This window comes from Trachinotus anak, unplaced genomic scaffold (genome assembly GCF_046630095.1).
Source record: "Trachinotus anak isolate AG129_WGS33_773 ecotype Australia unplaced genomic scaffold, CSIRO_AGI_Tana_v1 ptg000014l, whole genome shotgun sequence".
NCBI classification, from domain to species: domain Eukaryota; kingdom Metazoa; phylum Chordata; class Actinopteri; order Carangiformes; family Carangidae; genus Trachinotus; species Trachinotus anak.
The window spans coordinates 14,407,018-14,418,188 of record NW_027273865.1 but is presented as its reverse complement, the minus strand read 5'-3'; the positions used below and the strand labels follow the sequence as shown (position 1 = coordinate 14,418,188).

General features: G+C 41.8%; 1 protein-coding gene across 1 annotated transcript; it reads right to left on the bottom strand.

Moving 5' to 3' along the window:
• Positions 1-4,206: 4,206 nt before the first annotated feature.
• Positions 4,207-11,077, bottom strand: rhoub (ras homolog family member Ub). The gene is made up of 3 exons (XM_071496388.1): positions 10,655-11,077; positions 8,711-8,769; positions 4,207-6,428 (listed from the first exon to the last, which is right to left on the bottom strand). The coding sequence occupies exons 1-3, from the start codon at positions 10,869-10,871 to the stop codon at positions 5,973-5,975; spliced, it is 732 nt and encodes a 243-aa protein (XP_071352489.1). The 5' UTR covers positions 10,872-11,077; the 3' UTR covers positions 4,207-5,972.
• Between the last annotated feature and the right edge of the window lie 94 nt (positions 11,078-11,171).

Genomic DNA, 11,171 nt, shown 5'->3' with positions numbered 1-11,171 from the left:
TAATCTCTCTACAGTAATCTCACTTCATAGATGTTGTCTAACAGACTCTTATCTCTTTTTTATTAACAACTTGTTTGACTTTCATTTTTGCTGTGTCTTCCACTGTGCATAATAATACAGGATGTCTGTGTTCCCCACAGCTGGTAAAGTAAAGTGCACAGGAGTTCAAGAAGTGTCAGAGGAGTAGGAAACATGACATGGACATGATCTTATGGCCACTGTCTTCTGTATATGTTCCTCAACATTTTTCTGGACATCCGGTGAATGTGAGTCCAGCGTTCAGTCTGGTGATCTGCGGGTATGTTACTACAAGAGACACACAGTCATTTGTCACATTGTTATTATAAGATATTGATTAGGGGAGCTTTAAATCAATCATACAGTATGTCCATCAGACAGATTGAAGAATACCTATGGGGGAACATTGCAACAAATGAATTTAGCCACCACAGAGGACTCTTCATCCACCTCGCTGGACAGGTTGTTTGTTTGTTTGGCTGATTTCCATGTGTTTCTAAGGTGTGTGTGTTCATGTATTTGAATGAACCCTATAGAACTGGCACTTCACCACCTATCTGGTGCACTTGGGCAGCGACTAATGCAGAGCATGACACGTGTCTATCTGATGTCTATTCATAAAAACAGGGGTTTTCTAAGTGTGACACCGTGGATGGCCTTAGAAACAATCGAGACAACTTTGATATTGACACTTCAATTAGTCTTTGCCTTTTATTTGGGGATAATCATGCTCAAATATGTAATGTTATAAACTCAGCAAGTTAACATTAGTAGTGGGCTATAACTTCAGCCCCATCTTTTAGCCTACTATTTGTTTACATTTAGGCACATTACCGCACTAAAGCTATTCTGAATTAGCTATTAGTGGTTTCACAGACACCTATTAATTTAAAAAAAATTAAAAACATGATGATTCTTTGGTAAGTAAGGTATAAGGAGTGTCTTTTTCTGGGATTTTTAAAGTGGATTTATAGACCTTTACTTGCAATGGACACTAAAGATATATGAAGTACATATGAAATAATAGTTCAACTAAATCTAGAAATTGTGTGTATGCCTGTAAATTCAGATTTGACAGTTATGACTCCAAGGAGTACAATGTTGGACACAAATGACATATTTTAAAGTACCTTAGCTGAAAAGTGAAACATGTACAAGATGATACCCAAAAATAGAACTTGACTTACAATGATGCCCAAATACCCTCAGGATTTTATATTAGAGCATGTAACACAATGTGGCTCATATGAAGCACACTGAACTCTTTACACCATTCTCACCTCTCAGTAAACCTGTGTGTCATGTCACATAGAGACCCAGCTCCTAACGCTTATAGTCCTGTAAATGTATGAGAAGATGAGAACAACTCTTGTAGCAGCAGGGTTACATGGGAGAGGCCGAGGTCTTAAACATACTTTGAAAGCAGATTTATGTCAAGAATAATGACCTGTACTCAATTACTAGTTAAATCTATGTGTGGGTGTCTTTTAATCAGGGCCCCAGACATATTGCATCGCATTACAAGAGCTTGGGTAACAGTTAATCCTAAAGACAATGTACAAAGTGAACCACAGTCTACTGGTTGGATCCCTTTGCACCCCGCAGACCCGATCGACAAGGTTTATGTTCCTCAGTAATCCCACCCCATGGGCTGAGGTCCAGTTATTATGCTGGCAATTATCCAAGGGGTGCAGGAGAAATCCTTCACCAACTTTAAGACATCAAAACTGATTATGGTGGTGCTCTTTCATGTGGAGTCAGAGTTCAGTTGTTACCTAAATGATTCTCAGAAGTTATGTAATGAAGTGGGTTTACAGGTATGAAAAGTTCAATGACCATTTGGGTTTTAACAGCTGAAGCAGGCTACAGTTGACTAGGCCACCCATTTCAAACCATTATCTCACCTAGCATTCAAGGGATAACTGTTTCCATCCAGCGCTGTAGCCACCAGTAATACATTTCTGGGAACATGTGGAGTTGGAGACATGAAGAGGACTTTGCATTCTACTATAACACATATGCGACATGCTAAATATATGGTTTTATTCCCTGCTTAATCTGATATTTTTGTTTGTTCACCATTTCAGGACATACACTCTCTCTGAAGTTAATGAAATCAACCTTCTTGTTTGTGTAATCTTCAACAAAAAGTGTAAAGTGTATTGTTTTATGGAGAGGTATGCAATGAGCAGAGCCTAACTATTTCCCCTAGTTTACAGTCTTTATTCTAAGTTAGCCGGTTCTAGCGTCATGTTAAATGTGCAGATATAAATGTTGTATTGATATTCTCATCTAATTCTTTACATAACAGCAAATAAATGTATTTTCCAAAATGGTTAGCTACTCTTTTAAGACTCTTATAGGCAAAACATTACCATACCCCCTACAATACCAGCCTGTGTAAAGAATGCTTTGAGAAAAGAGTTGGATGAATTAAGTATGTGGATTTAATAAAAAAAAAAAAAAACTAATCAAAAACCTTCTTAGGCTGGGGTTGTGCTTAAGGAATTTGGACTCATGACCTCAGTCTACAATCCTGGCTGTGGCCCTTTCACTATTTGTTCCCTTTAAACTAAGGACATATTAGAAAGCTCCAGAGCTCCAGAAGTGATTGGCCACAAACCTTCCACAGTGGAAGTCATCTGATTTAGCCACAAAGGTAATTTAAATGTTGGTTTTGCCTCTGTGAACCAGTGACCATGAAATGCATACAGTTGGATTACCACTGAGTGATAATATTGTGTCAGTTCCACACGATTTCCAAAATCTTGAAGGGTTTGATGATGTTGGCTCATTGACGTGTTTTAAGTTTACACATGGTTACACAGAGACCCTCACATATGTTTGTTTTGCTTAACACTGAGCTCTCCTGTTTTATACAGTAGGATATTTATTCACTTTTTTTTTTTTTACCTCGGGGACAGTTTTGGGATCAAGCAGAGCAGTCTAAATTGGTGGAGAGACACATGCGCATGAACATACAGTCACACAGTCTCACTGTGAAATCTGAGAGATATGTACAGCTCGCCCCATGATACACTTCCTCTCTGTGAGTTTTATGACTGACAGCTCCAAATTCCTGCCACAGACAATAACCTGTACTTCAAGTAGACAGGTAGATATTACAGTCAAACACACAAGCCACAATGCTAAATCAGTGGACGTGTCACAAAATGGCTGCTTTGCTAAGGCACAACATTGGGGTTTCCTGCTGAAATATTGGTGGAAAGTGGAGCCACCCTGACTGTCATAATTAGACCACTTGGCACCACTCCTACTTCAGTTTCACCCACTCTGAGGCTGAACAACATACTCATCTGCAGTCTGCCAGACGACACAAACTCTCTTTTAGCTGTCTACCCTATCATTAGCGCTTCTAAACAAGTACAAGATACCTAGCTAACTGTCATTGTCTGCCCATTGTTGTATACTGTGGCGTAGACACATAGCTATGAATAGGAGGAAAAGCCTATTTGAGACAATTATAATCATCTGATCTTACATAGTTAGAAGTCTTGGTGCTGACAAAACCTCGGCGGCTAAATCTTTGAAGTCTCATTTAACTCTTTCCTAACTTTTAAAAATGCAGTTTTTGTGTACTAAACAAAATTAATAGTGTATAATCACTTTCATTAGGCATTCAGACAACAATAGTGAGCATACTATATAGTGAACTATATGGTGAATACTTTTATATTTAACCACAGTGGAATTAAGTCTTGGGCGAGTCCATTATTGTCATTTTTGTACTTTGGTGTGATTTAATGTCTACTTCATAATGTCAAACTAAAATTAACTAAATGAATGACTTTTGGACAAAGCCGCTGTGTTGTTTTGATATGTGTCAAAGTAGGTTTTCAAGCCTCTCGATTAAACTCCACTATCAACCTACTTTTAGTGTATTTTTACTCACAAAGTGAGTAAAAAACACAATGTGTTATTCCACTTAAAGAAGAGTTTAGCAAGACTGCAGGCACACTTCTGGTAATAGCCTATTAACCTACATTTTGGTTGGAAACACATAAAAATATGAGATCTGTCAAAACACCTATTCAAACCCTTGTAGCCTTTGACCTAAGATACTAAGCATGAATAAGCCCCCCACTCCACTCTTATCAGCGTATCATATCCCCTACAGTGTGACAGACGTGATAACGTCGCCATGGAAGAGCCAACAGTAAAAACAGGTTAAATATTTCACATTTTATTTTGCTCCGTTCATACAGCTCAACAAACTGCTCTCATGCCAGAGTCAGACACCAACTGAGACACTCATACTGTTAAGTACCATTTATAGTTGGACAGCAGAGCCAATGACTGAGTCACTTCTATATGTACACACACATTTATCCTGATGACATTACAAACATCATAAATGATTACTATGTAACATACATAATGACATATCATGGTTCATACAACTGCTCTGTATTGCTGTTGATCAGTTATTGGCCCAGAGGGAACAGATAAATAGACAGAGCTGAATGACAGGCTTCTGAAAAATAAGAAGCAAACATAGAATCAGTCTCTTTGGTGATTTCACCTCATTTACCGTGTGACTGACAAAGACGGATAATTATCTGTATAAGGCCCTGACTACAATGACAATAGAGACCAGGGATCATCCAGACCAGTGGTATCGTGCAGGGAACATGCAGATCAGCCATTTTTGTTTCAGTGACACTGAGTGAACTTATATCTCAAGTGCCACCGATGCATTCACCTGCTCTGTATCTAATTCTTAAGTTTCCACACCACTGGTACAAAGGCCATTGCATGACAAGACTTCAGTGATATGTTTGGACTCTGTGTGATAAGTGCAATGTACAGTGGCACTGCCCAACGTATTGCTGCAACCTTGTAACAGTAAAAAAAAAAAAAAAAAAAAAAGTTCACCTGAAAAGTCTTTAACACTTCAGGTGAAACTTTTCAGTCAAAGTGAATCAGTGAAACTTCTAAAGCAGACACATGGTCTAGTATAGGTGGGTTGGTGTGTATCAGTGAGGAGCTTCCAGGCCTCTACATGTGTGGTTGACTAACAGTGTGACAGCTGGCCATCACTTTGAAATGTGGCACAGACACAAGCTGGTGTAGAGAAATCCCTACACTATTCCGTAGATAAACAGAAGTGAATGGCAAGAATAATGTGACAGTTCATAGAACGACATACACCACTCAAACCACTCATACACATCCTCAAAAACTCACTTTCATATAAATTTATACTCATGTACATTTGATTGTAATCCAAAAGGGAATGAGTTAAAAATAAATTTGATCTGATCTGACACTTAACGTGTTGTCACTGAAGTTATAGAAGCTTCCGATTTTTCTGAAACAAAGGTGCAGGATTGGCTTTGATTTTCAACAGTAGAACTATTGCGTCTCTGATTGGGGGTTTAAGCTGAGCATCTATCAGAAGTGTTGGGGGCTGAATTACAGTGTAGAAACACATAGGATAATATACTTTGTTAAAGAAGGATATCAAATCAGACAAAAAGGAGGAGTATACTTTTAGTACATAACATCACCGCCTGAACGCCTCCTTTCCGAGTCAGCTCACATTTCAAGTCCAGTATGATATGCAGTCTATGTGCCATTATATTTTATTAGCTCCATAATTTTTGGTTGAATGCTGGTCACAGTCATATTTAACAGTTCAGACTGGCTCTGAGCAGCAGACAGTGGTTACAGCCTTATGCTCTCTGTCTTTTAGGCATCAACAGCGGATATTTTACGGTCAGAATGAAACCGTGCCAACCCGCAACCACTCTACAGCTCAGGCAGGCACACTCTGCTGCTACTGAACTGTTGCTCCACCGGATTAAAGTCATTCTGGTCAGCACATCTGGGTTGTCCAGGTGAACGTAGAAATTGAAGTCCGTACATCCCCTCGAGACATATCAGCAGTTCCAGTTTTATAATCAGTCACAGGAAAGTCATCTCCTCCCTCCCTACTGGACGCACACATACTTCTTCCACCACGACTTGGAGAGCATCTTCATCTTATCAGCTGTGCTGCGAACCTTCCTCTCCCGTCGTGCTCTCCTGTCAGACTGCCGCAGCCCCACAGCGATGGCTGCGTCAAACACCTCCTTCAGATTCTTTTGCGTCAGTGCCGAGCACTCAATGTACGTCACTGCCCCAATTTTTTCCGACAGCGCCCTGGCGTCTTCCTCCAGCACTGGCCTCTCCCGCCGCCTCGCCAGCTCGATCAGCACCTTGACGTCCTGCCGCAGGTCGCACTGTGTGCCTACGAGGAGGATGGGCGTGAGAGGGCAGCGGCGTCGGATTTCGGGGACCCACTTCTCCCAGACGTTTTGAAAGGAAGCGGGGCTGACCACGCTGAAGCAGAGCAGCAAGGCGTCAGTCCGAGCGTAGCAGAAGTGGCGGAGTTTGTCAAACTCATCCTGATGGAGACAGAAACAGATAGTTAGCAACATGGTGATGTGCATGATTTAAATCAAACAGGTTTTAAGATTTTCCATTTGCCCTTGCTCATAATCTTTACTCTGTGATGAATTATTTCCCTTCACTTCTCACCCAGACAGACCACACACAAATGTACTTTCAGTAATTACTTCACTGGTCAACACACTCAAGACCTTAATGTCAGAGGAAAGGAGAATTGCGCCAATAATCATGCAATAACAACCTGTCTAAACAGTGTTTATATTGTGCTAATACACGGTCTACGTATGAACCCTGCCCGCTCATTTATATCATCAACAGTAAATCTCTTAAATTAACACTTTGGAGCCACATAGCTTTGACTAACAAGGGCCTCCCACATCCTTGAGTACACAGATTAAGGTTGGCAGAAATTTGACAAAAACCTCTCCTTCTTTCTCTTAACCCTCTCCTCTCCAGCACATCTCCTAATCCTTCTTTGCCTCTACAATGCGACTCAAATCTGCAGAAACAATCAGACTTGAAGCCCAACAATCGCAGTGGAAACTTATCAACTTTTGAGTTTCCCCCACACAAGCTTTGGCTTTGCTTTGTGATCTGATGACGTCAGTCCATCTGCAGAATATACAAAGATATCAACATCTGTGAGTACGGAGCAACTTTGTTTATCAGCTCTGGCAGCAGCTGTTATCACCCTTCTCCAAACCTTCTCTGTCTTTCTGTCTTGGCTCACTCTCTTACTTACTCTCTCTCTTTCTCAGTCATCTTTCTTTCTTTCTTTTTTTTTTTTTGGCACACCCCAACCCATTTCTAGCACAACCTCCCCTCTTATGAAATTGCATAAGTGCATTAAGTGTTTGCTGACTTTTATCTGCCCATATTTGCCCAAGCTTGTCTGCATGTGTGCGTCCGTGTGTGTAAGTGTGAGTGCAGTTTTAACACTGTGTGTAGCTTGCAGCACGCTGTGGGTTTTACATGTATTAGGGGCTTGTTCAAATGCCTTATTCCACTTGACTGCCAAAATGTCTTTGATTCTATGTAGAACTGGCAGTGCCTTCGCAGCATTTGTGAATGTCAAATATGCTGCTCCCAGGGCACGGTTCTGTTGAGGTGGATTATCAAACAACCACCCATGTGCCAGAGAAATTAAAACAGTGTTTCACAAGCTGTTCCTTTCAAGATTGCCCTACAAACATGACAATGAGTCAATAGCTTTTGCCTGGCAGGTTTCATGTAACACCGACTCTGAAGACAGACAGAAAGAAACAGTTTTCATTTTTCATATATGACCTCCAGTCTGGCCTCCACCACAAGCTATACCTGTTCGAGACAGTGTTATTTCTATTCCAGATAAAGAGTGACAGCAGAGCCCAGGAATTCAGCTATTCCTACACTGGTGAGCTACCTGAAGTAACAGGCAAGAAGCCCTAAAGGAAAGGTGGAAAGCAATGTTGGCAGAGCACAAAAACAGCGCAGCTGCAACTAATTAATATTTTTTACTACTGATTCACCTTTGACACTTTTTCAATGAATCAAGTTATTTCTTCGATCTATTAAATGTCCAAGAACAGTGAAAATGACCCTCGAAAGCTTGTTTTACCAGACCAAAAGTCCCACATTCAAAGTTGTTTGATTTAAAATGATATAAAACACAGGAAAGCACCAAGTCCTGACATGCGAAAGGCTTTCATGTTTAATAAATAGCTAAAAGATCCATAAATGGGATTTTGATGAGAAATAGACAAGCTGGCAGCTCTGTGAGGCTGTATTGAGGCACAGTGTACTTTGAGCTAAATGCTACATCAGCATGCTAACATACTCACAATCACAATTCTAACTTCTGATGTTTAGCAGGTATAATGTTAATCACGTTCACAGTCACATTTGTTAGCGTGCTAACATTTGCTAATTAGCACTAAACATGAAGAACAGCTGAGGATAGTGGGAATGCCATTCATTTTCTAGGCATTTGGTCAGAAACAAAGGAATTGTAAAAAACTTTGATCTTATGATGGCCCTAGAGGAAAAGTCAGAGGATCACCAAAGTAATTAGGATTCATCATTTGGAGACCACGTCTCTCTGTAATAAATTTCATGGCAATCCATCCAACAGTTGTTGAGATATTTCATTCTGGACCAAAGTTGTGTAAAGGCTGAGAGACATGTGAGGCACACATTGCGATCCAGATAGGGCACCAAATGGTAATGCAATGTGTGTGTGTGTGTGTGTGTGTGTGTGTGTGTGTGTGTGTGTGTGTGTGTGTGTATGAACAAAACTCACCTGTCCTGCAGTGTCACACAACTGTAGTCTAACTGGGTTTCCATCCACCTGAACCACAGCTGTTGACACAGAAACAGACAGAGAAAATATTTCTTTAACCCTGTGTACCAGCCTCCACCTGACACTTCAGTAGTTAACATACACACAACTAAGTGCAAGAATATTCTCTGGAGTAAACAAAAGCCTGCCAGTTGAAAACACAAAGACCCCCTGCTCTTGCAGCTCACAGACAGCCTGCTCTCTCGCGCCCACCCACTCTGCCAGTTACTGTTGAGACCATAACGCTTTACTGTCGCTTGGACCACTCGGTGAGCTTTGTTCTCTGTTGTGTTTTGACAGAGGCCTTTCCAAGGCTGACTAACAGGGGGGTAAAAACAAAGCAGATTTTGTTTGCCCAGTGACTCTCTTCCAATCAGCCTCACTTCCAAATTGGAAAAGTGTGTGAGTCATCTTGCAGCGAGTTTCATTACAGGGCCATTTATTCTTTTCAGAGGAGTGAACACAATGCAGAGCAGCAGGCACATGGAAACATTTACAATACGCCTGGAGTGGTCGGTCATACCACCTGATCAAAGAGTCTGCTGGAACTATTCATGTAGTAGGACAGGCATCATGGTACCCTGCTTTAACAAAAAGCAAGGCGAAAGAGCGGGAAGAGAGAGAGAAAGGAAAGTGAGAGAGAGCCGCCTCTGTGTAATCATTTCCTAGTCCCTGACACATGATAGTCCTTTGATTTTCCAGACCAAAACTGCCTCTTATCATCCCCTCTCCCAGCCTCTCGCTTCTCTGCGTCTCAGCCACCTGTGGCATTGCATAACTGCTCAGAAGTCAGCTTTCAAGAGGGCACTCTGTGATCCCAGGCACCGAGAAATGACATCACCATAAAGGGCCCCAACTGCACAATCGCTCTCTGTCAGGCCACGGCGAAAGACAATCTCTGCCTCAGAGCCACTGCAACAGATGTGCCCATTCCAGTATAGAGGAGAGGGCTCACGGGTCAAGGCTGACAACAATAGGCAGAGCTGTGCAATCCAAAACCTCTGAACCAGAGACTGCTCTGTATGGGAGGGTTGAGCCAGTGTTCATCTGAGGGCAGTGTGTGTTCACGCTGAGTGTTCTACAGGATTTGTGTTGGCCAAGTTGTTCGTTTTACAACACATCAGTGGTTATACTACAAGTTAGTGTGCAGTGATACAATGCCAAGTATTGTTTCCTAAAACCCTAAATAAGCACAAATATCTGTTAATATGTGATGTTTTATATTTAAATACTATCATATATTATACTATCGCATCTGACTTTTGCTATATGCAGATAAAACATCTCAAAAAGTTACCAAAGTGTCTAAAGAAAAGCTAAAGAAGATTTGATCATGAAGAAATAAAAGTGATCAACAGGTCAGAGGCGTATTTTTTCATGCCAACAGTGATCAATTTAAAACAAGTGCCCCCTTTGAAGGATTTTGTTCTCTCCTCTTATTTTTCATTAAACAAAGCCTGCTGGGACTAGTGAGACAGTTTGGAAAGTGGAACTGTGCCAAATGGAAACCTGGCTCGGTCTAGGGAGGACAACTCATGTCCATTAACACTGGCGGAGAACAGATAATAGGAAACATAAACTCATCTATTATAACAGTGGAATTATAAGGGGAAATGGCAGAATGGGCGGGTGCACTCAAAACATGAGAAGTTCAAGAAGAATTCAGTGGGAGATCATCAGACAGGTAGAAACAAATTGATTTGCCCCTGAAGTGGAATAAATGTCATCAGAGTTTAATTCACCAGAATGAATCCCAGTTTCTGTCTGTGAGAACCCCTCATCTAGGAAAATGAGGGGTGGCATTGCTTATGTCGTATTCCTCTCCTAAGAGTATTCGTGCATATGCAAATTGTTTACAGAATTTATCACGAAAAATGACAGCAGCGATATCTTAACACTGCTTACCCGAGAAGTCATCAAATGCAGTAGGGACGTATTTGGTTGGGTAGCCGTTCGTTGTGTAGCTGACCACCAGGCTGGTTTTGCCCACCGCTCCGTCGCCGAGCAGGACGCACTTCAGTAGCCGCTCCTGCGCCTCCCCTGGCCGGTCGGGTTTGGGTTTATGCGGGGGCACCGGAGGGGCCATGGTCTTTCCGTAATCCATGGTGAAGGGAGGTGACATTCAATCAGCCAGCACTTTACCGCGCTCTCCTCGACGGGCAGATGAAGCACCCACCATGAAAACAGGTTTCCTTCTCAACTTCGAGTCTGCAAAATGCTCACGGTCTTGAGAGGGAGTCGCGCGTAAAGGCTCTCCTCTTGCCCTGCGCGCTGTCAAATCCAGTGTGGCAGATCACCACCCCGTCCACAGCCCCCAGCTCTGCAGTTCACAATGCGAGGGCGGATCTAAATGGCGTTATATCTTCAGATTGATTTGACTAATCCCACCCACTTCACCTCCCAACGGCGGAGGGCTGAACAG

Coding starts and splice junctions, on each gene's coding strand:
- rhoub (XM_071496388.1), bottom strand. CDS start 10,871: ATGTCACCTCCCTTCACCATGGATTACGGAAAGACCATGGCCCCTCCG. Junction 8,770..10,654: donor TGCATTTGATGACTTCTCGG/GTAAGCAGTGTT, acceptor CTGTGTCAACAG/CTGTGGTTCAGGTGGATGGA. Junction 6,429..8,710: donor TGTGTGACACTGCAGGACAG/GTGAGTTTTGTT, acceptor TGTCTCCATCAG/GATGAGTTTGACAAACTCCG.